This window comes from Anas platyrhynchos, chromosome 34, assembly GCF_047663525.1.
Source record: "Anas platyrhynchos isolate ZD024472 breed Pekin duck chromosome 34, IASCAAS_PekinDuck_T2T, whole genome shotgun sequence".
NCBI lineage: Eukaryota > Metazoa > Chordata > Aves > Anseriformes > Anatidae > Anas > Anas platyrhynchos.
Window position 1 is genome coordinate 458,672 of NC_092622.1, and position 27,003 is coordinate 485,674.

Sequence of the window (27,003 nt, forward strand, 5' to 3'; positions counted from 1 at the left end):
AGCGGGATCTCCGTTCCTCTCCTGCAGCAGAGCTTCCCCCGAACCTCCACATTCCACCTCCACGGGAGCCGCGATGAGCAGACAGGCGCCCACGGTGAGGTCCGTGCTGGGACGGAGAGGTTTCAGCTCAGCCTCGGAGATCTGCGGCCGAAGCTTCGCCGCCTCCGCCTGCCAACCTGCCCGCTGCGGGGCTGGCGCCTACAGCAGCAGGAGCGTCTGCAACCTGGGTGGAAGCAGGAGAATTTCCTACGTGAATGGGGTCTGTGGTACTGGATGTTTCGGAGACTTCGGCTTCGGAGGTGTAGGCTACGGTGGTGTCGGAGGAAGGGTCGGCCTTTGTGGCCCCAGGGGATACAGCATCATCAGAGGCTACCCTGATCGCAAGGCTGACGGCATCCAAGGAATCTGCATCGACGAGCGGCTCCTGAAGCCCCTCTGCGTTGGGGTCGACCCACTGGAGCACGAAATACGCTGCCAGGAGAAGGAGCAGATAAAGACCCTCAACACCCAGTTTGCCTGCTTCATCGACAAGGTGAGTGCAAGGCTGCTCCCTACCCACGTTTCTCAGTGGAAAAACAAGGGGAAACAACCCAAACCCTCCCCAAAACATCAGTCTTGCCTGTACCCTGTGCTACGGAGCTGGGTCCCTGCAAGGGTCCAGATCCCACCGAGCTGTGTTTGTTCAGACCAGGATCTCCACTGCTGGAGAAAGGCTCACTTCAGCCTGAGTATTTGCTGGGGTCAGTCCCATCTGTGGCAGCACCGGACTTCCTGAAGTTGTCCCCTCTCTGGATGGCCTCAGTCCAAGGCTGATTTCTTGTTGCAGCCTTGTTCTGTCTCAGAAGTTAGAGCTCAGACGGGCTCATCTTTCTGTCCTGTGTTAGACTCTCTTTTCCCCTTTGTCTTTACGTGGAGTGGCTGTTCCAAAACTGTTCCTGAAGGCAGAGAAAGCTGATCTCAATTCAGGCACCCAAATGTTAGATGTTTAAGGCTGAGCTGCCATGGTAGGATCCCTCTGTAGGGAAGAGACAAACAGGTCCCTCCAGCTGGGGACGTTGTCTCATCCTACAGCACATCAGAGGCAGCTTCTGGAGGAGCTTCATTTGCAGTCATCAGTGAGAAATGGAGTTAGCAGAGATTCAGACATGTGACTTCTAGATTCCTAAATAGGGGCTGGATTTCATGATAATTTCATGAATATTATGGCATATTGCCCCACGCTTTCCTAAGGTCCTATTCATACGCCTGCAGGACCAGCTCTGGTTTCAAAGTCGGGGCAGACAGTTAAATCAGGTGTGGGTTATTGCCTTCCCTTCTTTCTTTGAAGAACTGCTGCTTTTTGGCCCTCAGGTCCGCTTCCTGGAGCAGCAGAACAAGGTGCTGGAGACCAAATGGGGCCTCCTGCAGCAGTACGTGCTACCGAAGAAAGGGAAGAACCTCGAGCTGTACTTTGAGAACTACATCTGCGACCTGCGGAAGCGCCTGGACTGCTTGCTGTGCGAAAAGCAAAAGCTGGGCAGCGAAGAGTGTGCCACGAGCCAGCTGGTGGAGGAGTTCAAGTGCAAGTAAGGGCCCTCGGGTCTCCTGCTGCTGCTGGCACTGCTCTCCTGCAGGCAACCGCTCCCAGCCCAGTGGCGCAGCCCCTTCGGGGACGGCGCATTCTTCTGCCTCGCTTGCAGGCTCTTTGCATTGGTAATATCATGACGAGGCTTCTAATCTCTGGTTGGCCTAATGCTTGGTTTCCAGACACTGCTCTTCCAGCGCCTGATGAGAGTCTCTGGGCAAGTGAAGGCTGTTATTGCTCGTGGTGGCTGCTGTCTGTGTTTGAGTGTTGCTTGCCTCAGCCTTTTTCTTCTCCTTTTCCAACAGATATGAAGAGGAAATCAACAGGCGTACAACTGTAGAGAACGAGTTTGTAGCACTGAAAAAGGTGAGAAGCACAGAATAAATGGGTTGTTATACCTCTAACGAGCTTATTTGGTGTAAAGCTTGGCTGAAATAATGCACTGCTAGCAAACGCCTGGCAGAAGCGAGCAGGAAGAGGGAGGCCTGTAAAGAAGCACAGTCAGAAACAGAGACAATGGGAGTAGAAAGCAAGAATAATATACCCTCAAAGTCCACATCATCAGCACTACTACAATAGTTTTCTTAGCCCAAACACGTTCTTAAATTGTCATGGGAGGGTGTATTCGTGGAAGGGGTCAGAGTGGGAGAGGCTGCACTGGCACACTTGATGTTAAAGAGGCTGGTTATTTCCTGATGGTCTCTTTACATCCTTTATACTTGGACATCAGAAAAGGAGAAATCATTTGAACAATATTAAAAAATTATGTTTATGCACTCATTAGTCAATTCTGAGTTTGTAGCTAAGTCCTAAGTAATAAATAAACTAATCCCTGTAAGTCATGTTGGAATGGCTTTGTTTTCCTTGAGGAGACAGTGGGGCATCTTGACTCATCCTCTCACACCTTTCTGCTCTTGAGATCTTGTTGAAACATGCATCTCTTTTATTGGCGCTGCCTCTGTCTTCTCTGAGCTTCCCCAATGTTTCAGCGAGATTGGGCTGGAGTGCATCTCATCTCTTTCAGGACGCAGACTGTATCTTCTTGAACAAGGAAGAGCTGGAGGTGAAGGTGGATCTGCTAAGAAGGCAGCTGGAGCTGCTGAAATGTGTGTTTGAGGAGGTGAGTTCCTCTGGTTTGTCCCCAGAGCCAGTGCTGCCTCACCCTTTGGGTGCCCCCAACTTCTACAGCTCCCAGTCCCTCTTGGACTGCTCTCATCCCAACCCCTGAATACTTGAAAGCACAGAACTACAAGGTCAATGTAATATTAGCATGATTGTGTTGGAGGTAGGGTGGTTCCCCCTCTCTTAATGCAGCTCCAGGTATGAATTGGCTGTCCTAACTCTACCCCTGAGAAAAGAGATGTGTCTGTCTCGTTACTCCGGATTGCAGCTGGCTGATTAGAGCTCAAGAAACTCCCAGCTTAATCCTGTCATTAACATCACTAAAGCAGCCGAAGATGACAGGATACCAGGGGTTAAGTCACCCGCATTCCTTGCCCTTGATGTGGACAGAATTACTGCAGGTCAGCACGTAGGTCAGCAGCTGACGTGCTCATCCAGCAGGGAGGATTTTCTGCTGAGCCAGCCAGAGGGACATTTCTTGACTCGTGCCCGTAGCTGGGCAGTGTGGCTCTTTGTTCCAGCCCTCCCTCCCTCCCTCCAAAGTCTGAGTACTGCCAACAGCTAACATTGCTAACAGCTGCCATTCCCCACTGTGCAGGAACGAGCTCAGGTAGATCGTCAGTTATGTGACACCTCGGTCATCGTGAAAATGGACAACAACCGAGACCTGGACATGGAAAGCATCATTAAGAACGTGGAGTGCTGGTACCAAGAAATAGCCCAGAAGAGCAAAGAAGAAGTGGATGCTTTCTACCAAACCAGGGTGAGTACGAAGCAACCTGGGTGTCTGACAGCAGCTCAGGGGGCTGCAGGTCAGAAATGTCAACTGTCCTGGTTTTGGTTTCCAGTTTCAGGAGCTTCAGGATAAAAGGGGCAAGTACTGTGACGATCTGCAGAGCAACAAGTGTGAGATTTCAGAACTAACCCGGATGATACAGAAGTTGCAGTGTGAGCTGGAGAATGTGAAGAAGCAGGTAGGTGAGGCCTGGAGGTGCCGTTGGCAGAAAGGGCAATGCCTTGGAGGACCGATGAGACACGGGGGAAGATGATGCATCGGCCTTTAGTAGTCGTAAGACCTGCTTTAGGCTAAGTCCCAAATCCAGCCTTCAGTGGTGACCAGAGCTGAAATGAAACAGGGAGAAATTTGGGAGCTAAGCAGTCTTTTAAAAAGGGAGTTGTTTTAGTCATGCATTGTACAACGTAGTAGAAAAATGGACTGGGAGAAGAAACCCCTCCAGGGAAGCTGGTGTCTTTCCCTGTTTGCAATTGGAAGAGCTGATTAATCCAGATGCAGATTACCCAAGGATTAGGAAGCAGAGCCCCTAACACACCTGCACTGTCATCCTCTCCTCTGACAGGTCTCCTGCCTGCAAACCTCCATCTGTGATGTTGAGCAGCGTGGGGACTGTGCCCTGAAAGATGCACGGGAGAAGCATGTTGAGCTGCAGAATGCCCTCCAGAAGGCCAAGGACGAGCTGGCTTGCATGCTGCGGGATTACCAGGAGCTGCTGAACGTCAAGCTGGCCCTGGACATTGAGATTGCAACCTATAAGACTTTACTGGAGGGTGAAGAGAGCAGGTGGGTGGCCAAGGGTTTGTCCTTTTCCTCCTGGATATTGCAACTACAGGCCAGATGATTCCAGCTCCTAAGTGAAGTTAGCAGCTCCAGGATCCTGCCAGCTCACAGAAACTGGGGCTGGAGAGATGGCTGGAGGCCATACAGGCCACCCTTGTGCCAGCAAAAACAGTTCCTGTCCTAGGGATAGTCAGACGTGTTGCAACAAGGGATTAGGAGACAAGTGGGCTGGATGAGTGGTTGGAAGTTATGAGTAACATCAAGTTTCTAGATGTGCATGCAACTGGTTAATGGGATAACATGCATTTCTCTTCTTTTCCCTAACAGGATATGTGTGGGGAACCCGGTGAGCGTGTGTAAGTAACCTGAAGATTTACAGCCTTGAGGGTTTCTCACGGTAGGAAGGGCACTTTACGGAACAGCAGTGTTCCATAAATCCTGGCTCCCTCCTCCTTTGTCTCCCTTTCCAGTCCAGCCCAGGCTGTCAGGGAAAAGCTTTTGTCCCAGAAACCTCAAATGCCTCCGAATTTCCAGAAAATCATCATTTGGATGGAGGGGGGGAAGGTCAAATTCATGCCCCTTTTCTCCTCTTGGAGGTGACAGCAAGCTGTCCTGGCCAGCCCAGCAGGCAACGGGCTGGTGTGCGTTGGGTCTGGGCAAGAACAAGCCTCCAGCCTGGAAAGCAGCGTGGGAGGTAGGAGGATCTGCGAGGGTTGTGCGGGGACCTGGGGGAGGAGGAGGAAGGAGCAGGGGCTCAGGCTGGTTGGATCAGTGCAGCGGCGATCAGGTTTGGTTGGTTCTGTCCCTCATGAAATGACTTGCCTCTGAGCGTCTTCCAGCTCCAAATAATTAATCCCATGGGCTGTCTTGCAGCTGTGGTCAGCAGCGGCTACAATATCCCCGAAGACTGCGGGATGCTGGCTGCGAACGCAGCCGCGTGTGGCTACGGCTCCCTGGGGAGGCGGTCCGGACGCCACAGCTCCCAGAACGGAGGGTTCAGCTCCCGGAGCGCTGGAATCCATCCCAAGAGAGTCATGAGCTCGGTGGCGAAGCAGTGTGTCCCAGAGGTGTACTGCCAAGCTGGGGGAGTCAGCTGCAAAAACGGGGGATTCAGCTCCCGGAGCGGCGGGTACCCGGCCCGCACCGTCATCAGCACGGGAAACCCGGGCTTGAATGCCAGGATGGGGGCTTGCCAAGCCGGTGGTGTGGTCAGCTTTGGAAACCAAGGCTGTGTCATCAGGCAGCTGGGGGGCTCCCCAGTCGTTGTTGCAAATGGCCCCGAAGTGGTGGGGTGCAACAACGGTGTGGTGGGGAATTTTGGGGTTGTCAGAGACCCCTGTGTTGTTCCATAGGAACATCCACAGGGGTGGCACAGCCAGGACCATCAGAGCTCAGTTCCTATCACTGAGATGATGCAGAATTGTTTCTCTGCCCACAAATAGCACCATTGTCACCAAGTCCATTCCCAAACTCATTAGCATCAGACATACATGTACACTCCATCAGGTAACGTTTTCAGAGTCCCCAGCCCTAAAGTCACATCTAGCAAGCTTCTGCAGCAGGTGCTCAACATGGTGTTGTTTCCCTGAGTTTATACTGCCTAGGTTAGTGCAGCTTTTAGGTTTTGTGTGTTCCACTGCCTTCCCTCCCTGGCTTTCCCATAGCGAGCAGATTCATTAGTGATGTTCTTCCTTACAAGACACCTCTTCTTCTTACAGCACCTCCAAAAGCATTTCAGAAAAGAGCGTGATGGTTTAACTTTCCCAGGAGGCACCGCAAAGCGCATGTTCCTTTTCTTGTCAAAAAATAAACCCTGAGCTGCCAATCTGAGCTTAAATTTTAAACAGGGCAATTGCAACTTTCAAAGCACCTGCTATTTACACTGCAGCCATAGGCTTTTTGTGGAATTTGCTTACAGATGAACACGTAGTACTTTCATTTGCTTCTGCATGTTAGGGGTGGCTAGTTCAAAGCGTGCTGATTTTTAGAAGAGCTCACCCCCATCCCCACCCCTGAAACACCAAGGAAGTTCCAAGGCTTCTGAGTCTGACATCTTTTACTCACATAAACTGAGCTTCCTTCATTGACTGCTCAAAATTCCCAGCTTTCCACTGTGCCTTCAATAAACTGCATTGAAAGTATGTGTTTTGTCCCTGAATTTTTCCATAGCTGGTGTTTAATGAAAGTACAAAGTGGGGAAAGAAGTGCTCTTTTGCTGCCTGTGTGTCCATGGGCAGAGAAAGGGCCAAACTGATCTCTGGATTCTCTGCAGAGAGCTTGGGGCGTGGTGGGACTCAGATGCCAGGAGTCCAGTGGTGTTTATTCTATTTACCTCCTTAATGACATTGCCCTTAGGTATTTTATAGCCCAAGGTGCTCTTTGCTTAAGTACCAACTGATCTCAAAGCTTGCCAGGATCCCCCCAAATGCTTCTGAGCATTGCACAGCCTCCTGCATGACAAGGGTGCCAGCCCGAAGCTTCACTCCCCACCATGAGCTCCTCCTGCTTGCTCCTCCCAGGTCACCGCACGGAACGAGGACAGATGCCCGTGCTGACCTTGTCCTACGTGGGCTCAGTGGGACTGCAATCAGGGCTGTGCTCTGCCAGATCCGTATCTATTCCAGATATAAACTACCTCTGCTCCAGTGGCACTAGGGCTGACAAAGGGTGACGCTGCCCCATATGGTTCAGAGGCAAAGGGACGAGTTCTAAGCTCTCGGCTGTAACGGGGTGGGATCGACTTTGTCTCAGTTCTGAAGTCTCCCACGCAGAACTCATGCGAGCTGGTTGCTGGGGGCTCATTTCATGGAAAGAAACCAACATTTCCATTGGGTGATTCATCTGACCAAACACAGACGCCTAATTTAGCATGAAATGCATCAAGCGCTAGACTCTACTGACTGCATCAATTAGCTCTCTTCTGGCTCTACAGGCAGCCCGGGGCAGGGGTATTAGCGCAAATGGAGACATCGCCATGCAAGACGCCTGCATACACTCAGACGAATACACCCTGCCTGTCATCCCCGGGATTTGCAGACACTATTATCACACTGAATTTCTTCCTGTCTCCAGCACATGAAGAATTACAGGTCGCACGGCGCCACTGATCTCTGTGCTCTCATGGGGCACAATTCTAATAGCAACCTAAAAAAAAAAAAAAAAAAGGCAAAAATTAAAGACTGATGCAAAGAAAAAAGATAAGTGCCTTTGAGGAAGGGCATGAGCTGTCAGTTCCTTGCTGAAAGTGGAAAATGTCTCATCTAAGCTTGGCCACTTGACAGACCCAGGTTAGGTGGGATGGACAGCCCGCCATCCAAGCCCCAATCTCTAGCGAGGAAACACAGTTCGGTGGTTTATCTGAAGTGGCTAAGATTAGATGAGACAGAGCCCACCTCATCAGCTAGTTTTGCATCTGGGCATAATGTATTCACCACTGCGTGCTTGTAAATGCAATTTGGAAGGAAGGCCAGCCCAATGCCTCGAGCCCCTGCTGAGATGCTAGGCAGCTCCAGGGTCCTTCTTGGGGCACTTGTGATCCACAGCCAGAGTGACTCTGCTCAGCCTTCTTTTGGAGGCCACCGTGTTATCCGGGGCTTTCCCCTCATGGCCACGACAGGGATGAGGCCGAGGTTTGGTATCCCCTGATAGCAAGGCCAAGGAAGAGGCAAGAGCCTGGGATATCGGGGAGCAAAGGGCAGCGCGCCCCCCACTGCACCTCTCTCTGGCTTCAGGGGCGAACAGGAGCCTAAACCTGTTCAAAACCCTGACGTCAGCCAGGGTGACTTCTCCCACCTCAACCAAGGAAGCAGTAGACGACTGCCTAATTGCAACAGGAGAATAATTACCTTTTAGTGGACTGAATAATAGTGAGAAGAAAGGAAGGTGATACTGCCTCTTCCAGAAGACGGGCAGCACCGCTCCCCCTCGTGTTTGAGCCAACACCCAGGTGTTCTCAGCTATAATTTTGGAAAACCAAAGAGGAAAATGAAGGCTACATTTATTTTTTATTTTCTGTGTGGCTATGGCTGAATGGGTTAGCTGTAAAGATTTTGTCACAGTAACAAAGGGGAAAGGTTCATCTCATATGGTTTGCAAACTATTCATTAAGCCTTGTATTACAAGCTTTGAGAAGCTGGGAACATTTCCAGATAAGTGATTACTATTTTTCCTTCCTACTCTTTTTGTGACTGTTTGTTTTATGAATCGAAACAACGTTCCCATTTTGAATCATGGCAAAATAGCAAAACCCACACTATTATTTTATTATTATTATTATTATTGAACTTTTGCCAGCTATACAGTTTCATTACAAACATTTCAAAGGACTGTTTTGACTATTTTTCCAAGAAATATTTTTGCTCTTTTTTCTAATTGCAGTTATCTAAAACAAACTGCTGTTTCAGGCTGGGCATCTGGATTTTCTGTCATGTAAAAATACCCAGAGAAAGCATGTTGATAACTGGGAAAAGCTTCTGTTCAGTTCTTTTAGCAATTAGTAACTTAAAAATACCATTCCAGAAATTTCATTGTGTGAAATGTTTTGGTTTTTGTGTTTTGCCTGACCAGTACAAGCACTCTAACCCAAAGCCTACTACAGTCAAGGGGATGAAGAAGAAAATGGGAAGAAGCAAAGCCTCTGGGCTAAGAGCATGGTCCAGGTCCCCTCCATCACCCACGGGAACAGACAGGCAGCGTGGAGGGTGTTGTGCCCCCTCCAAAAAATGGTTATGGCCTTGGCCTACAGCAATTTAAAGACAGGGTTGACTCCATTCTTGCATCATGCAAAATCCTTCAAATGTCTCATCCTACTTTATAACCAGCATTTTCCATTTCTACTAACCTGGTTAGGGTGGACCTCTTCTGACATAAATTAATCTTCAAAAAGGACAGCCCTACCCCACTGACCCGCTCACCCTGAACCTCATTTACAGCCCCGGAAGGGTGACTCATGCCTCCCAGGGCAGCTTTGCGATAAATACACCCAGATAAGAACGTGGGAAGAGGAGGAAGAGGTGGGTCTGTTACAGGAACAGACCAAGGGAGAAAGTCATCCCCATGGTGCTCGTGTCAGTCTGCAGAGCCCCGCAGCACCAAGCGGACGAGGTGGCACAACCACAGCAGACAACCCAAAAAACACACTTTGCAGCAAATATTTGAGCAGGCAAACTGAGTGCCAGGCGTTACACAAGGAAGTCCTTCAGACCAAGCTTGTCAGTCAAGCATTTTCACTTGCTCACTATTCTCCATGTGCATGTGATAGCAACTGTAATGTTTTTTCATGTCATAACCAAACATCGCTTACCTCTAGCCAAACCAAACCAAGCAGGTTCAAAGCCATTTATCTCATCCAACTGTGCCCAATGTAAGGGCTGTTTTCAAAGCATGCCACCAGCTGGGCTCTTTCCCTTCCTGCTCTGCCCTTTGCCCACAAGCAAAATGCCATTTTCTTCTCTCCTTACCTGGAACAAGCTGAAGATGCAGCCCCGGAGGTTCAGCACTTTGGGTCTCTGTTTCTGCCTTTTCTGCTGCTGGTGAGATAAAGGGACTTCAAACACGTGCAGCATCAGAGCATCAGTAGCAACAGCGATAAGTATACAATAAAATAAAATAAAATAAAATAAAATAAAATAAAATAAAATAAAATAAAATAAAATAAAATAAAATAAAATAAATAATTCAATAGCTTTTCTGAAATCAGAACTTGCCTTTGGTCTCTGTTCAAGTCTAAGGAGATCTCGGTGGTGGACAACAAATAGGCTGCAGAAGGTGTGAGAGCTTCACAGGACTGGCTTTAAAGATCCCAGAGGTTGTAGGGACCCTGGTGAGTGCAGCAAATTTGGATTTTATAGCAGTGAAGAAGCCTGCAGCGTGAGTCATGGTGAGGGTGATCCTGGAGGTCCCATGAAAACTGCCAATGCACCAGTGTAGATGAGAGTTCCTGATATCAGGGAAGCTTCAGGGCCGAACAAGAGGACCATGAAACATGCAGCTAAAGAAACCTCAGCAGCCAATCTGCCTGCTATGCTAAGGTGGGAGCAGGAATTTTGCTTTATTCTGTTGTGAATACCTTACACAGCCAAACTGGGAAGTCCCCAGCCACATCAGAAAGAAATGGTTTGAAACATCTCACTTAAAAAAAAAAAAAAAAAAAAAAGTTGACGTGTAATTTCACCTTTTTATCCCAGGTGTGAAAAAAAACAATGTTTACACAGCTCAGAATTTCCTTGGGGGATAGAAGTTGCGTTTTTGTGGTCTGACAAAGCAGACGCAGATTTATTGCATTTTTTAACCATTACTCATTTTAATCATTATCAGGGATCATTTGCATTTCTTTCTTTTTTTTTTTTTTTTTTCTTCAGATACCCAATTTTCACACAAAAGGTTTCCTTTCCCTTTTCTGCACCAAATGGGACGGCCTAGCTGTCTTCCTGATACGTTGCTTTCTCCTCTTTAATGAACACGCCACTGCCTATAATTATTACTACGTTATTATTATTGCTAGCACACGGGGCTGGCAGCCATGGGGTGCCTCGTGGCTGCACACATGGGAAATCCGAGGCTGTGTTTTCAGCCCCAGGAAGCGGATAGACACTTTGCACAGCAGGTGGGAACAAACGATACCCGAAGAGCCTGCCACAAAGCAGATTGTGGATAAATACAGGTAAGAAATTAGCCAGTAATTAGTCCCTCCTGTGAACACTCATTCCTCGCAGCCAGACGGCTCCACAATCCACACTACATTCAAAAGCAAGTTGTTTCTTGTGATGTGGTCAGTGTTACTAACAGGAGGGAGGGGAAGCTGGAAGTTGGAGATGTCGCTTGGAAAGGGATGGCTCAGGGTGGCAGCGAGATGTCCTGGCCCACGCTCAGCCTGGGGCTGGAGGATCCCCCAGCTCTGCGGGTGCCAGCTGCTGGGCTTTTTCCTGCCTCCACTTAATCAAACTGCTTTCCTTTTAAGCTGCTGTTGATGGAAAACTGTTCGTTTTCTTGTACTTCAGCTCAACAGCACCAGAGCAATGTGAATGGTGGCCCTTTCTGCTTGGTGGCTGAACCAAACTCCTGGGTGTGCTTTGACTCACCTGCCCCCAAACGTGTTTTGCTGCCTTTGGTCAGGATTTCTCTTCTACCACCCATGAGACACAAACGGCAGATGAGGAAATTCTCAGAGGCAGGGACTGTTTGTGGTGGCGCAGCGTGAGGAAGGAGGAGACGCAGATGAGTACGAGGCTGTTTCTTTTTCTTCCTGAAGTGTATTCAGGCCAGAGCAGCACAATAATATCTCCTTGCTATCAGCATGCCAGTGTTGCTCTCATTATTAATTTTTCTTATTAGGAGGCCAGATAATGCTTAAGAATTACTGCAGTGTCTTCAGAAGGTCTGCTCCTCTCCAAACACAGGCCAACAAGAGGCTGAGCTTCCCTCCTCCACTTTTTTGGTGTCAATGAGGTGGCCGGAGGAAGCTCCTAACCTCAGGCACCTCCGCCTGCGAGCCCAATTAAAGGAAGCGCAGGGAAATGAAGGTTTCATCCATCCTGGAAACATCCTCATCTTTAGCATGGCTCGGTTTGGCATAGATAGAATTGGGTTTCGGAGCTGGAACAGCTACATATCCAAACTAGGCACTCACAGGGCTTGTGTTGCATGTGGGAACCGAAATCCCACAGACGTTCTCCAGGGCTCGGGTGGGTCGAGGCGCTGCCCACGCGCTGCGGTGGGGAATCCTCCGTCTCCACCCAGCGCTTGCTGGCTGTGCTCCAGCTCAGCAGGTTGGTTTTTATCCTTTTTCTGGATTAAAGGCAGCTCGGTCTGTTCCTCAGCAGTGAGTCACTCCAGGTTAGCTGCAGGAAGAGGACTCACATTATACAATTAGTTCTGCATTTCCCCAAAAGTGATGCAAATGAGGGGGAATCACTCCGGACTGCAACTTTTTGCAACCTTTGGGCACAAGCTTCGCAATGCCTCCATCACCGATGAAATGGACAAGTGATGGGAGATGGGCTCCATCAGAAACTGCAACACTGAGTAGGGCTCAGAGCAGAGTGGACACAAGGCTTTGCACCATGCACGAAGGACACACCAGCTACCGAATACCAGCACACACGTATGACTGACAGTGCTGGAGGAGCCCAGACGTTGACCTTGGATAGGTCCTTAAGAAAAAACCACTGACAGATTTCTTGAAATGAGTTATTTTGCACAGCAGAAGGCAAATTAGCTCTGCTATTATTCCTGGGCAGTGACAGGTTGAAAATGCAAAGACAGCAGATAGACAGAGGGTAAAGCATGGAAATATTTTGCATTCAGGGGTGCTTTTTCAGTTCTGGGGTGAAGGCAAGGGGACTCAGCATACCTGACGAACAGGGCCTGACCACTCGGCACCCGATTCCTCCAGTGCTGGAGACGAGCCCATGCGGTGCCCTGTAGCGCTCGGATGGTGGCAGTGATGAAGGGTGAGGGTGGGAAGGAGGTGCTGAAGCACAGCAGAGCAACAGGCAATTATGCCAAACCCAGTAGCCATCTCATAAGCAACTGCTTCTCTTTATCATATACTCTTGGAATAACTTGAAAGAAAGCCACTGGGACAGGGGATGACGTTTTGGGGACAGTCCGCCTCTGGTGTTTGCCAATCCATAATTGAAACGAGGACAAGGAAGCCACAGTTGTCACACTCAGTAATTAGAGGGAAAGTTGAGCCACCCGTCCATCCTCTGCCAGGTGGCCTGTCTGCAGACAGGTATTTTCCATGCTGAGCAGCATGGTGACAGTGTTTGCAAAACTGCCCAGGGGAGAAACACCAACTGCTCTCTGCAGGAAGCCAAGGAGGAGCTGGGAGGCCAGGTGTGCAATTACTGGGATGTCTTGAGCACCAAGCTGGCTTCTGGTCATTGAGATTTCTACATGCAAGCCATTTCTGGACGGAGAACAAGAGAGACAGGTGCTAAACACTCCCTGGTATCACACACTGTGCCCAGCAGGTGGATTACCCCATAGGATATTCAACGAGAAAAAGCAACCACATAATAACAAGAACAAAGAGGATAACAAGGCAACACACCAATGCGTGGACGTGGCTTCAAGAAATTACACTGGAGTTCCCCAAATGAATCTTCTCAGTGCATGAAACCCCACTGAGCTCAGGAGGAGCCTGGGTGCCTGATTCACGCAGGATTGTGGGGCACAGAGTCAGCCTGGCTGTGAAATGTGACCTGAACTTCTCAGGTCCCACTCCGTGCAGCTTCTGAAAGCCTTAATGATGTGATTTCTTTTATCCTCCAACAGAGGGTGGCCAGGGTGTCCTTTCAGTACAGCCAAATAAAACGTGATTCACAGCAAGACTTGCTCTTTTCCATTTTTCTCTGCCTTTTTTAGCTTTCTTTTCCAGTTACTGTGTGCAGGGTTTTCTTGCAGCGCAGGTTCCCAAGTGCAGGGCAGTAGTCGGTGACAGATGCCCAGCTGGATTTCCAACTCAATATGGGCATGAGAAAGAAACTGCTTCCTAGAGTGGGAGATTTTGGTGAAGACGTTTAGGAACCCATCCCAGAAACAGATCGAATCGAAGCATGGTTTTGCCTCTCCAAAGGCACAGTGACCTGGCTCACCGAGGACGTAGCTGCGAGAGCTCAGCTTTGGCAGGAGGGATCGCCAGTCCGGAGCGATAATCACTACCGTTGCTTGTCTTTATCTCCCTGGATGTGTGGTTTGCTAGCAATTCAGAGCACTCATCTCTGGAAATGGAGGTTACGAGCCCGTAGGCTCAGTAGGGAAATGAAGGCTGTGGTGCCCGATGCTGCAGCTGGCTGCTCTGCGGGGCAGAGCGCTGCAGGTCCAGGTACCCCTGGAGCAGGTAATGCTGAGCATTAGGGCTGCGATGAATAGAAGCTGGTTGCAGATTCCTCTAGGACAAATACTTCTCTTTATCATGTTTAGCCCAGTAGAGACAACCATAATACAGAGCTTATGCACCCAGCCACCACCTCTGGAATGACACATTGTGAGTTTTTTGCGTGCTGGTGGCAAAATGAATCACAAAAGTGACTCCAACCATTCATTAAGATAATAGGTACATCTTCTAGAAACTATACCTTCTGTAATCTCCTTAATCTGAGTGTCCATCTGGAAGGCTTTATGAATAGCTGGGTGCTTGTAAACACAGCATTGTTGTTCCTCCTGGTTCATATTTCTCCTTTTATTCTGCTGAGGCTGGCAGCCGACACAGGAACACCACCTCTGCTCCCGGATCATGCCCCCGTGGCCCTGCAAAGGGTGACTCCAAGTTTTTGCACTGGTGACTTTAGAACACAATCTTTTGCTTGATGATACCAAGCTCTCTCATTGACTATTCATGGGGTCCATGCCTCTAGCTCCAGCTCGGTGACTTGTGAGTTCAGGTAAGAGGTCTCCCACACCAAGAGTGTGTTGCTTCTTCCACATTATCTCACCAGCCACATTGTTCTTACCAGGCCGCCGAGGGGGTTGCTCTCTGCTGAACATGCTCCATGTCCCTCTCTGTAGAGTGATGCCTCCTGATTCGACATGGCACACGGAGATTGTGCTGCTGATAAAAGCCTCGTGTTTTCTGCTGTGCTGCCAGTAAGCTGCACGCAATGTTTCTGTATCGGCTGTACTTCATTTTTCTGAAGAAACCTGCCTGTAAATTTGCAAAATTAATTCTATTACATTAACCACACACACTGAACAGCTACCTTCTATGGTCTTTATGGTGCGCACACAGATTTACAGAGCTATCGATGGGAACTAGTTGAAATTCCGTGGCTGGATTTCCCTCCTCCCACACCCTCCCCTTTCACTCAGCTGCTGGAGGGCATCTCTGGAGTCCCCGGTTGGCTCCGTGCATGAAGGAACATGCTTTCTGGTTAGAAAAGTTGGTATCGTAGAAGAGGCAACTGTCCCATGACACAGCAGGGCAGCATTTCCAACCCCAGCACAGCTGGTTTTCACCAGGAAGGCCCACCTTTCCCCAGAAGAACACTTCTGGTGCCAAACTCACGCCCTGCCCTTGGCATGCGGTTGCTCTCCCTCTGCAGGGGCAATTCCCAGTGCTACTCCTGGCTGTTGCGCTTTCATCATGACCCTGCCATACCAATTCCACCCCATTACTCAGAGCCCTAATGATCCACCGAGCCCCGAGTGTTAGCACAAGGTTGGTCGGATGATGCAAAAGGGCCTCACAAATTCCTATGCAAACAAGGAAAGTTACAAAGGAAGAGGGTGGACACCCGTGGTGTTTGGTACAAAACCTATTTGTCTCTTACAAAATTAGATGGTAAATAAGAACTATGAAGGAGAGTTTCTCAGCTTAGGTCACCCGGTAGCACCATCAAAATGGAGATTTTCAAAATCCAAACAGGCTGCCGTGTGCTGCTGCTGGCTGGCTGTTGAGTCACTGCTGCAACATTTCCAGCAAACACCCAGAAGTCACACAAGCTGTGTCCGAGAACTGCCTCCTGTGCCCAGGTATCCCACCACATGAACAAAAACTTGCCCAGCCCATGCCGAAGTTGCCCCGAATGAACCACCTGCTCTGCCCAAAAGGTTGCTCTCCATGGGGTCAGACATCACCCTTGGGAGCAATGCTGTCTTTTGCTTTGCTTGCTGCCACAAGACCCCAGCATCTTCTGAGCAACACCACTGACACGGGCGTTTATCACTGCTCACGTCCTCTTTCCAGCAGAAAGGCTGCAGAGGGAAGGTAAAAGTTTTGGCAAGGTTCTATTTGGCAGCCTGGCAAATAAAGATGGTGCACGTGGACAGTGACCACCATTGGCCTGCAAAGTATCTCAGCAATTACCTTGTCCATCTTTTTGCAGCAAAAATGCTATGCAATGGCCAGGGAAAAGCCAGGCTGAGGGCAAATAGCTGTTTCGGAGCAAGGTCAGGAGGATTGCTCCGATGGCCGGTGGCGATGGAAGATGCTCAGACCATGGCCTCTACCCGGGTCCCCACAAATCCACTGCCTGCTTTGATGTGGGAGAAGAATCAAGCTGCAGTTAAGCGAATGGGAGCAGCCATCTTCGGAGGGCTGGACCCATGAAACCAGAGGGAGATGTCCCAGGGGCCTCATTAGCCATCTTAATGGTGACTTCAATGTCCCTTTCGCAGGGAGCCACAAAAACTGCCCAGCTTGAAGGCAGGGAGGGAGGGCACCAGTTGAAAACACTGAGAGCACGGTCCAGCCCTGCCAGCCCCATTTTATCAGGAAAGGGTCTTAAAAATTTTGTTTTCTCACTGCGGTAGAGCAAGCTTGGATGGCTGGGTCGTTACAGCTGGAATCACACCAGGTTGGAAAGCCCCTTAGGCTCTCCTTACCCACACAGATGGCTTAACAGATCCCAATTTAGCAAGGCACTTAAACAGAACTAATTTATCCTAATGCTGGGTACATGTAAATCTCAAAGCCTTCAGTCTTATGGAAGCCACCACAGTTCAAGGCATGTTTAGGGCCGAGGACCTCAGGGGTTTCCCCTGTGTAAATTTAGGTGTAAGCTGCTGCTTTAAAGCCTTGCTGAATCCCATCAGCCTGAAAACTGTGGTTTCATCTTTGCCTTGTATCTTTACATGCATCTTTTTTTTGTTTAGGTGGGTTAGTCCCTCCCTGCAGCCCCTCCAATGTCACCAGACCCGCACTCAGCCAGGACAAAGCATGCAGATGAGAGAAAAAAAAAAGTCTTTGCGAAGACAGCATTTACATCCGATTTCAGCTAGTGCCTGTGCGTGTGTGTGGCCGATGGAATGAAGGCGATTGCAATCCTGCTCTTCAGAAGACCAAATCACATCAGAGCGCTTCCTCCTTTGAAGTTTATGTAACCGGCACTCAGGGCTTCCACCATGTGACTGCGCAGCAGCTTTGTGAAAGCTCAGCAGCTGCAAACCACAAGCGCTGCCCTGAACCGTCTCTCTCTGATGTGCAAGGCTGGGCACCTGGAAGCAGCCACTTCTTAGGGTGCGAGGAGGAGCCGAGGGTTGGAGCGCAGGTTTGGTGCTTTCCATCCGTGGGGAAGCAGCCTGGCAGCTCTTCGCGTGCAGGGAAGGATCTCAGGGCTGGCAGCTGGGGGAGGAAGGTGGACGGTTGTCCCACGAGTGGCATTTTCCCTGCTTTCCAACAAGACCGGGAGCATGAAGGGTCCACAGCCTTCAAACAGCGCGCACATCACCATGCGGCACAACGCCATGCGGATGATCCGAACCAGATCCAGGTTTCTCACAGCTGGAAAAACCAGCAAGTCGCTGCCCTCTGGGATTAAGGGCCCCGTCTTTCTTGCCATGCAAAGAAGCCGGAGCCTCCCTCTGCGCTCCTGCTGGATGGAGAGCTCCAAGCAGTGGCAGCACCCCGGTACCCCCATCAACACCCCAATGCCCCACCTCTGCCCTGCCACAGCAGCACCCAGCCAGCATTCAGGGCACGCAAGAAGCAAACTCCTTGTGCCAGGGGCTCTATGGCCTGGCTTCTGCCTATTTTGCAGCTTGCCCATGGTTATGCCCACCTAAGGTCACTTTGCATAGACCTACCTACGGCCAAGTGATGCTTTAGCCCAGCTGCGAGTGCCCTGATTCCAGGCAGTGCTCCAGGCTTGGCTTCAGACCAGTTGCCCTCCACAACGCTTGCACCAAAACTTCAGCACAAAATACATTCCTGAAATAATTCCACCTTTCACTTACTAGCAAGAGGCTCAGGTGCTTGGATTACCTTGGGCTGAATGACATGAAGACTGCAGTGCCCAAAAAGCTCATCTGCTTTCTCCAACTCATTCAATCTCATGAATGAAATTACATCTCATTGCAAGACTTGAATCGTAGTACACTCAGACCAATGCAGCAACAACAGAACTAGTACACAATTAAAAGTGCGTATGGTATTTTATAGTTCATTTCAAACCCCTCCCTCCCCCCCCCCAACATGAGATCTGAAAATAAATAAGAAGATCTTTACCGGGGAGACCCCACAAATATTATAAAATCAGCATACTTCCTTTGTGTTATTTTTCATTCAAGAAAATCCGTTTCAAGTTTCCGATATCATTGCCTAGGAATCCTTCCAGAACCAGATAACTTTGTCCTAGCAAAGACACAGAACCTTCTGAAGGCAAGCTATGCAACCACTTGTGATTCTGTGATTAGACCCCTTTGTTAAGGCAAAAAATGCACTTTATTTGTTTCCAAGCAAATTCAAAAATCTTTTAAAGAATTTTAATTAAGAAGGTATGGTGCCTTCTCATTAACAGATATTACTAGAATAATTTAACGTTGAATAGGTGCGTCACAGGAATAAGAGGAAAAAAGTTCACTCTGGCTAACATTTCTCAACCTGTTTGTAACACTTCGCTTCACTTCTTTGTTACATCTCCAGCTATCACTTGCGTGAATTCGCTGCGCGCGCCACTCACATCACACCCAGATACTAAACACGATTATCCCCTTCCCTACGCATATAATTCAGCAATAAACACTCTGCATCTGCAGCGAAGCACTTCCCAGAAACGACATATTTCTGTTCCATGTATTCTAAGGGGCACAGCCCAGCCCAGCCAGACCAGCGCCCCGACTTCATGAACCCCATTCCCCGCAGCATCCCCCCCAAATTCGGCCTCGGCACCATCCCACACATGCTCCACCGGTGCAGCCACGACCGGCCCCACGAGGCTCCTCTCCTCCTATTTGGTTGCCAGCACACAGGGCTTCAACCGAGCCACCTGCGAGAGCCGCAGCCATACCCATGGGAGGAAGAAACGAACGCTTACACGAACGCTCCCAACGGCGTCAGTGCCGCGCTGGGACAGATCCGCCTTCCTGCTCCCCGCCGTTGCTCAAGAGCCTGCCCTGAGCTGGCGAGAGACCCTGGAAGAGGCGGCATCGCCGCGACATTTTGCAGGAGGTCCCGAAACATAATTAAACGCTGTGGTGAAACCGAACCGTAAACAAGCCATGAATAAAAACTCCTTGAATTATTTTGCTAAACTATAATTACACAATAAGGAAGCAGATTAATTAAGTAAAATATAAGTCCTGAAACTGAAGCTTGCAAGCAAAGCAGTTTATTTTAATTTCCACATTATTTCATATGAGATAGAAGTGTTTGCTGTGGGTTTAAAATGTTGGAAGCCATTCCTTGCTGCCAGGCAGACCAAACCCAGTGGATAAATTAAATTTTTGCATCTCAGGCACCTCCTGAAATGTATATAAGGAGACGGGCCGTGCCTCAGAGAAGCCAAAGGAGAGCTCCTTCCTGCACCCTCCGCTCCTCTCTCGCTCCGCTGCGTCGCTGTGTCCGCTCCCCGGCCGCCATGAGTCGGCAGTGCTACACCTCCAGCTCCCTCCTGGGCAGACGGGGCTTCTCCTCCGCCTCTGCCGTCTGCGGCCTCGGCAGGGCCAACAGCAGCTCGGCCTCCGTCTGCCAGCCGGCGGGACGGCGCTGCGGGATCGGCGGCTTCAGCAGCCGGAGCGTCTGCGACCTGGGGAGAGGGCAAAGGATTTCCTTCGGCGGCAGCTGCCGCAGCGGGGTCTATGGCGGTGCCGGCGTGGGACGTTGCGGTGTGGCTTACGGCGGAGGCCGCTTTGGCGTGGGCACGGTCGTGGGGTTTGGTAACTGCGGAGGCTACGGGGGCCTGGGCAGCTTCAGAGGCCTTGGGGACGGCGTGGCGATGGGAGGCTACGGCGGCGGCATCGGCATCGGCCTCGGCGGAGGCCGCTCGGAGGGGATTCGGGGCGTCAGCATCCACCCGGAGCTCCTCAAGCCCCTCTGCGTGGGGGTCGACCCCGAGGAGTGCCAAGTGCGGACCCATGAGAAGGAGCAGATCAAGAACCTCAACAACCAGTTCGCCTGCTTCATCGACAAGGTGAGCCCCCGCTCTCCGGGCTGTCTCTAGGGACAAGCCAGTGGCTGCTTCGCCCGGAGCCCCCATGTCTTGTAATGGCTCTGGTAGACCACGCTCCCAACATGGAGACTGCTTGGATGTAAGCCTTGTTCCAAGGCAACCGCAACGGTATCTGACCTCCTGATGGTCACCAGCCTGCTAAATAGCTAGAACAGGAGCAGCTCCAGCAGTAAGCCAAAGCCTGGGAGAGAAGGGACGGAGACGCTGAAACGGTCTAGAAGGTCGTTCCCAGCTTAGATGATGCTGTGCTTCTAGGACATGTGTTGTCTTCAGTTCCTACCCTACTTCTATAAACTCCAGGGGACTTGTATTTTTTTACAGTTCACTTCATCTTGCAGAAGTAGAAAGATAGATGTCTGGCTAAAATGAGATGAACAACTTTATTTTTTCTGTCCCTCTACTCTGAGGGCAAAAGAGTTTTGCGATTTCTTAAACAAATGTAATTTCTTGTTGTTACCTTAGCAAAGCCTAAGGGTTTTTCATTGCTGTTTAGAGATTCATTATAGAAAATGATTTTTCAAAGAGCAGAGGAACCTTTGCTCCATCTGATCTTGATTTTCTTTGTGAGCTGTTCTGCAGCTGAAACAACCAAGCCCATGTAAGAGGAGCCACCCTACTTCCTCCCATTGAAAATGACTTATTCATGATACATAAAGGTTCCCAAGTACTAGAGAGCTCTTTAATCTAGAAGTGAAAGGCATGATAAGTATCCGTGGTTAGAGCTTAAATCAGATACATTCAAATGAGCTCCTGGATGGCTCTTTTAGCACCAGGAAAGACTCATTACTCTAATCAGCCCATCAGAGGAGGCAGATGATCCTCCTCCAGCCGGTTGTCACAGGGAGGAGGCAGAGTTTGGCTGAAGCTTGCTTTGGTCAAAGAGATGATCAGGCTCAACACAGAGCAAATGCATGGATGTCGTTCAGCCTCGGGAGTCCTGGGTGGCACCGGGCTTAGCTGGGAGAAGATGCTCTTCTCACTCAGGCTGCTGAGAAATCAGCACTTAACCTTTGGCATTTCTAATTTTATTTTTATTTTTTCCTCCTGGAAGTGGAGGGACCTGAAGTGCCTTTGCCCAGGATGAGAGGCGTGGATGACTCTTGCATCTCTTCCTTCCCCAGGTCCGGCTGCTGGAGCAGCAGAACAAAGTGCTGACCACCAAGTGGGAGCTGCTGCAGCAGTACGTCCTGCCGGCCTCCAGGAGAAACCTGGAGCCTGTTTTTGAGAATTTCATCTGCAACCTGAGGAAGCAGCTGGAGTGTGTGCTGGGGGAGCGGGAGAGGCTGGAAAATGAGGAGCGGTGCCTGAGGGACCTGGTGCAAGAGTACAAGTGCAAGTAAGTAGCATGCAGAGAGAACATGGGGGTTGGGGTGTTGGCTGGCCTGGAGCAGACTTTTGGAGTGTGAAGCCAATGCAGCAGCAGCAGACAGCTCAAAAACTGGAGCACAGGGAGGGAGCAGGGCAGGGCACACCAGCACTGGGCTGGATTCTGTGCTGGGGTCCCACTGCTGCATCTCAGGTGCAGGTGATGCACTGGGAGAGCCCCCCCTGCAGTATTTCCTGAGGGTGAGAGACAGGGAACCTCTTTTCCTCTCCCTAGCACTCCTGCACTCCCCTGTGGTTTTGCTGTATCAAATCTCCCACGTCATCTGTGGCTCCCTCAAATCTCCTGCCCCCAGTGCCATCCATTCCCACAGATCCCTCAGCCCATTTGTTTTCACCCCACACTTTATCCACATAGTCTCCACTGGGGTTCATTCCCTCTTCCCAGAGGAAATGTGGGAATTGTTTTTTTTAATCTAAGATGCAGATATTCCTTAATAGTTCCCTGTGTGCTGCACTAAGCTGTGAACGGTGGCTGGTGATGCACAACACGCATATAAGAGTAGTCTTCTCCAAAGACCTTACAGACAAGCCTCTCAGATGTTTTCTCTCACTGAGCCACCACCAAGGAGGTCAGACTCATCTTGTGAAAGCTCTTCCAGGTCACAATTACATGGTCATTACACACCAGCTTTCCTTTTCATGGCACCTAGGAGTTTCACAGGTTGCTCAAGCTCCTGACCTCCCTTGGGGCACTTTGGCCACAGTCTCCCCATAAAGCTGAGAGCAGAGTCCTGGATGCTTCCAAAAAACCTCACACGCAGCAGCAGGGCTAGAAGCAGCAAAGCAAGCCTTCAGCTTGGTACACGGTTTGGCATTTCTAGTGGTTTGGCCTGATTTACTGCCATCTCACAGCAGCTACCGATACTGCTGGCGTGGGCTATTTAAAACTGCTGAACAAAGCTCAGCACAGAGGAAAAAAAAAATAACAAGAAAGCAAAACTCTAATAGGAGGTACAAAGCAAACAGGGAGAGGCCCTGGTTTCAGTCACGCTTTCTGTGCTGGCTGCTTGGGTGGTGGGGATGGGACCACCGGGACTCAGCAGCCCACCCCTCTCCTTTCCTCCTGCAGATATGAAGATGAGATCAACAAGCGCACAGCTGCGGAGAACGAGTTTGTGGTGCTGAAGAAGGTGAGCTGTGCTACAGACAGCACCAGTGAGCTCAGCTGAGGGTGGCTGGTGTGTATGCAAAACCTGGGTGTGGGGCCGGGGAGTGAAATGGAAAGCCATGGCACCATGGCACTGCCTGAACCCTCACTGCGCAGCCCCAAAATTGAGGCGACCCACCTGGGTCACCTGGAGAACCCTGCCAGGTTGTAAGCACACATAAAGCAAAGCCAGGCAGCCTTAGGGGCTGGCTGTGGGGAGGCTTTTCCAAATCTAACAGAGAAAAGGGGCTTTGCCACAGCGTTTTTTTCTTCACCTCTTTTCACCAAATCCACGGTGTCTCTCCAGGATGTGGACTGTCTCTACCTGACCAAGGAGGAGCTGGAGGTGAGAGTGGGTCTCCTGCGGCAGCAGCTGGAGTTCCTGAAGTGCATCTATGCCGAGGTAAGAGCGCACTCATTTGCTGCAGCAGACAACACAGGGAAAGGTGTCTTTTCTGAAAATCCTACAGGTGCATCCAAAAAAATCTGTATCTCTTTATGTGTTTGGTAGCTATGCTGTTACACACGCTTTGGGCAGGCACAGGGTGGATTTGGTGGTCTCCTGACTGCAAAGGGAGGGACCTTTTGCATGAAAAAAGCCCCTATAATTCTCACCCAAACCATGCCTGGAGCCATGGAAACATCTCACTCTTGAAAACACAGATATTTTTAGCATTTCACTTTTTTAGCTTCTTAAGTCATAATACATTGGCTTTTGTCTAAAACATAGCAAGTTCCTAACAGAACACACAGGGGACACCGTGTTTGCTTTCCACCTTTTCTAACCAAACACTTCCCGGGAGTCTGCAGTGCCCAAAGCACTCACCCCGAGGGATGCACAGCCCACAGAACTGCTGACGCAGCCAGCAACACCGGGCTGCATCCAAGCGAGTTGCTCCACCAGGACTCCCCACCCTCCTTGGGGAATTACCTGCAGCAATCCCATATTGTGCCAACAACAGGTCCCAGCTGCCAGCTCTTGCTGGAAACCAGCCAGCCATCTGGAGGACCCCATGCTGGGCATTCATGGGACAACCTTCCCCAGCCATACATTTTCTCTCCAGACCCACCCCCCCCCTTTGCTGGGTCACTGACCTGTGATGGATCTTGCAGGAGAGAGCTCAGCTGGATTGTCAGCTCTGTGACACCTCGGTCATCGTGCAAATGGACAACAGCCGTGACCTGGACATGGAGGGCATCATCAAAAGCGTTGAGTGCTGCTATGAGGAGATTGCCCAGAAGAGCAAGGCTGAAGTGGAGGCTTTCTACCAAACCAGAGTGAGTATCCACAGCACTGGCACAGATGGCAATGAAATCCCCTGGCCAACAGAACCCCGAGGACCATTTCTGTCCTCCATGAACCAACTTAAACCTGCCCCATGGTGTGCATGCACTGTAGTTTGCTCAAGAGAATCATGCCAAAAGAAACAACAACAAAAAAAACACCTAAAAATGTGTTTTATAAATTCTCCATCAAAACAGAACCTAGCAGATCATGATGCTGCTTCAGAGAGGTCTCCTCTGTGCACACCCGCCAGGCACACCATCCCCTTCCCAAAGGGCAAGTGCTCAGGGCTCACACGGGGCTGTTGCCTTGTCCAGGCTGAGGTCACATCTGGGTGCTTACCAGGAGCACCAGCGTTGGTGCAGCTCCGGAGCATCCCCACCTTCCCTGGAAGGGGCGATTCAGGCGCTTAATGTCACCTTCTTCCTGCACCACAGCTGGAGGAGCTCCACAGCAGCCGTGGCAAGTTCTGTGATGACCTGAGAAACAACCAGAGCGAGATAGCCGAGCTGAACAGGATGATCCAGAAGCTGCAGTGCGAGTCGGATAACGTGAAGAAACAGGTAGGACAAAGGGCTGAGTGCATGGGTGTGCATCAAAGGGCTTCGTCCTCACCAGCTGCTAGCCTGCAAGGCTGCACAGAACCCCCTGCCCCCACCAGAGTTTGCATTCGTAGCTTCTCATCTCGAGGCTGAAGATAGGCAAGGAGGAGTATTTATTTCCACCCAGCAGAAGCCACTTGTCTTGGCTAGGGCAGAAATGATGTTGGCTGCATGCTCCCTATGGGGTGCAGCCAACACATCCCTTACCTGTTATCCCAAAGAGCTTGGCCATAGCAGGGGTCCAGCCAAAATCCAGGCTCTGGCAGTTCCTAACTGAGAAACAAAGGGGATCAATGTGCAGCCCTGCAGAGATGCTCTCCATGTCACAGCCAAGCACCCTCTCATCTGTCACCGTTTGCAGATCGCAGCGCTGCAGACAGCCATCTGCGACGCTGAGCAGAGGGGCGACTGCGCCCTCAAGGATGCCCGGCAGAAGCTGATCGACCTGCAGACTGCTCTGCAGCAGGCCAAGGACAAGATGGCATGCTTGCTGAGGGACTACCAGGAGCTGCTGAACGTCAAGCTGGCCCTGGACATTGAGATTGCCACTTACAGGACGCTGCTGGAAGGAGAAGAGAGCAGGTAGGCGCCTCCTCAGCTGCAGCTTGCAGAGATGCCTGGCGAAACCCAGCAGGGGAGGCATGAGAAATGCTGGGTGGCTGCGGCTCCCCATGGGTGCAGAGCAGAACAATGTCCCTTTTCTCTCCCCATGAGTGCAGGGAGGAGCGTTGCTTCTGTTCCCTCCTCATCCTCCCAAGGCAGCTGGATCGCAGCACACCAGGCGTGCCATTCAGATCCCCCTTTTGCAGGACAAATGGATAGGGATGGGATATTCAGACATCCCTGGGATTTAGGGGTCCAACCCCACAGTTGTTCAGCGAGCAATAGGGACACCCGGGTGCACAGAAAAGCTGAAAAACTTGCAGGGTTTCTAAGGAGGCAATAACTGGGTGGCATCTCCATTTGCTCATTTGTTTGGGGAGCATTTCCCTAAGCACATCTTTGAGACATTTCTTTTCCAACAGGATATGCACTGGCAACCCGGTGAGCGTAGGTAAGCCATCGAATCATCCCCTTCCTTCCCTTTTAAGCTTGTAAGTTTCCTTATGAGCCGGGCTTGAGCTGCTCCGGGAGTGACACGGGACCTGTTTTTCTCTCGCAGCCGTGGTCAGTGGCGGGGGCACGGTCGGGGAGTGCCGATCCCTATCTGGAATCGGAGGCAAATGCGCCGTCAAGACGGGAGGAGCCGGCGCGGGCTTGGGGGTGGTCTCCTCCTTCGGAGTCAGCAACGCCGGCTTTAGCACCCGCAGCGTGGACTGTCTCCCTCGGGTGGGGGGCGGCTTCGGGGCCAGGAGCGCGGTGAGCTGCGTGGGCCGGGAGGTGATCACCGGTGCCGAAGGGGTGCAGTGTGCCCCCGGCGTGGCCAACCTGGGGAACGTGGTGTGTGCCGGCGTGGAGCAGTGCAGCCCAGGAGCCGTCATCATCCCCGGCCCGGGGGTGTGCGGTGCCGGGAGCAGGTACAGCACAGCCGTGCGCGTGGTCAGAACAACCCGGTAGAGGTCCAGAAGGGCGACGCCGCAGCACATTTTAAAATAATCAGCATTTCTGCAATAAAACAGTATTCCCCTTCCTTCTGACAGCTGAAGCACACGAGCACACACTGCCCACACGCACGCAATTAGGTTGGTAGCTCTGCCGAAAACGGTTTGCATGATCACAACCCACCTTCTCTTTCACAGTTCTCCAGGGGGAGGGGAGGGGGGGGGGTAACCAACCCCCCAAGACCTCAGCCAGGTGAGATTTTCATTTCAGACAGGCTAGAGCTGTCTGCTCGCACCATCCTGGCTCTTTGCTCAACCCCTTTTCCACAGGGATTTTCTTTCCCTAACACAGCTATTGCAAAAGGATTAAAAATTTGGTCATCCCGATTTCAGAAAGAGAAGCCACATCTGAAATCGTCTAAGATGGAGCTGAAGCCATTATTTTGGCTTCTTTAATGACACCAGAAAATCCAATTTTTCCTGTTTATGAGAGGGTTGGTAATGGTTATGTAAATTGGTCCAAGTTGCTACACCAGGTTTGGTAGAGCAGATTTTAATTACACACCGACGAGCACCTTATATTTCTGTAGTTAAATGCATGCGTTGTTTTTCCTGTGTGTGTACTAGATAGACGGATTTAATGCTTTTAATGTGTAAGTGAACAGTTGATTATCCTTCGCTTACTCCAAACTTTCAGCTGTATCTTCAATAAACTACATGCATAATTCATGCTCTGCTTCATGGGTTTTATTTCCCTCCCTGCCCTTACAAAAGCAGGGATGTTTTCTCAGACATGAAACTCCACAAGGGTGGGGATTGTAGCTCAAAAGATGTGGAGTTTTAACAAAGTTTCAGAGACTTTGTTTGCTCTCCTTCCTGATGCACTTTTG

At 50.5% G+C, this 27,003-nt stretch overlaps 2 protein-coding genes and 1 long non-coding RNA gene across 5 annotated transcripts; 2 read left to right on the forward strand and 1 right to left on the reverse strand.

The window, feature by feature from the left end:
* On the forward strand, positions 1-6,403 carry LOC113839972 (keratin, type II cytoskeletal 4-like). Its single transcript, XM_027445461.3, has 9 exons — positions 1-532; positions 1,351-1,565; positions 1,870-1,930; positions 2,589-2,684; positions 3,285-3,449; positions 3,535-3,660; positions 4,045-4,265; positions 4,590-4,618; positions 5,136-6,403. Exons 1-9 carry the CDS (start codon positions 74-76, stop codon positions 5,612-5,614), a joined length of 1,851 nt encoding a protein of 616 aa, XP_027301262.1. The 5' UTR covers positions 1-73; the 3' UTR covers positions 5,615-6,403.
* Positions 5,957-19,500, reverse strand: LOC113840008 (uncharacterized). Of its 3 annotated transcripts, XR_011806101.1 has the most exons (6): positions 19,019-19,500; positions 12,613-14,910; positions 9,968-12,100; positions 9,722-9,787; positions 8,108-8,218; positions 5,957-7,406 (listed from the first exon to the last, which is right to left on the reverse strand). It is a non-coding gene; the product is annotated as an uncharacterized lncRNA (long non-coding RNA). The 3 variants fall into 3 exon arrangements; XR_011806102.1 differs by lacking the exon at positions 19,019-19,500 and having other exon boundaries at positions 9,722-9,790; positions 11,342-12,100; positions 12,613-16,579; XR_011806100.1 differs by lacking the exon at positions 19,019-19,500 and having other exon boundaries at positions 12,613-16,579.
* LOC101801098 (keratin, type II cytoskeletal 6B) lies at positions 19,484-26,842 on the forward strand. The gene is made up of 9 exons (XM_027445460.3): positions 19,484-20,113; positions 21,274-21,488; positions 22,608-22,668; positions 22,993-23,088; positions 23,799-23,963; positions 24,408-24,533; positions 24,934-25,154; positions 25,598-25,626; positions 25,735-26,842. The coding sequence occupies exons 1-9, from the start codon at positions 19,562-19,564 to the stop codon at positions 26,127-26,129; spliced, it is 1,860 nt and encodes a 619-aa protein (XP_027301261.1). The 5' UTR covers positions 19,484-19,561; the 3' UTR covers positions 26,130-26,842.
* The last annotated feature ends 161 nt before the right edge of the window (positions 26,843-27,003 follow it).

Excerpts from the sequence above, each read along its gene's own strand:
- LOC113839972 (XM_027445461.3), top strand. The coding sequence starts at position 74 with ATGAGCAGACAGGCGCCCACGGTGAGGTCCGTGCTGGGACGGAGAGGT. Across the intron at positions 1,566-1,869 it reads GTGGAGGAGTTCAAGTGCAA|ATATGAAGAGGAAATCAACA; the intron begins GTAAGGGCCCTC and ends CTTTTCCAACAG. Across the intron at positions 3,661-4,044 it reads TGGAGAATGTGAAGAAGCAG|GTCTCCTGCCTGCAAACCTC; the intron begins GTAGGTGAGGCC and ends CTCCTCTGACAG.
- LOC101801098 (XM_027445460.3), top strand. The coding sequence starts at position 19,562 with ATGAGTCGGCAGTGCTACACCTCCAGCTCCCTCCTGGGCAGACGGGGC. Across the intron at positions 20,114-21,273 it reads TCGCCTGCTTCATCGACAAG|GTCCGGCTGCTGGAGCAGCA; the intron begins GTGAGCCCCCGC and ends TTCCTTCCCCAG. Across the intron at positions 21,489-22,607 it reads GTGCAAGAGTACAAGTGCAA|ATATGAAGATGAGATCAACA; the intron begins GTAAGTAGCATG and ends TTCCTCCTGCAG.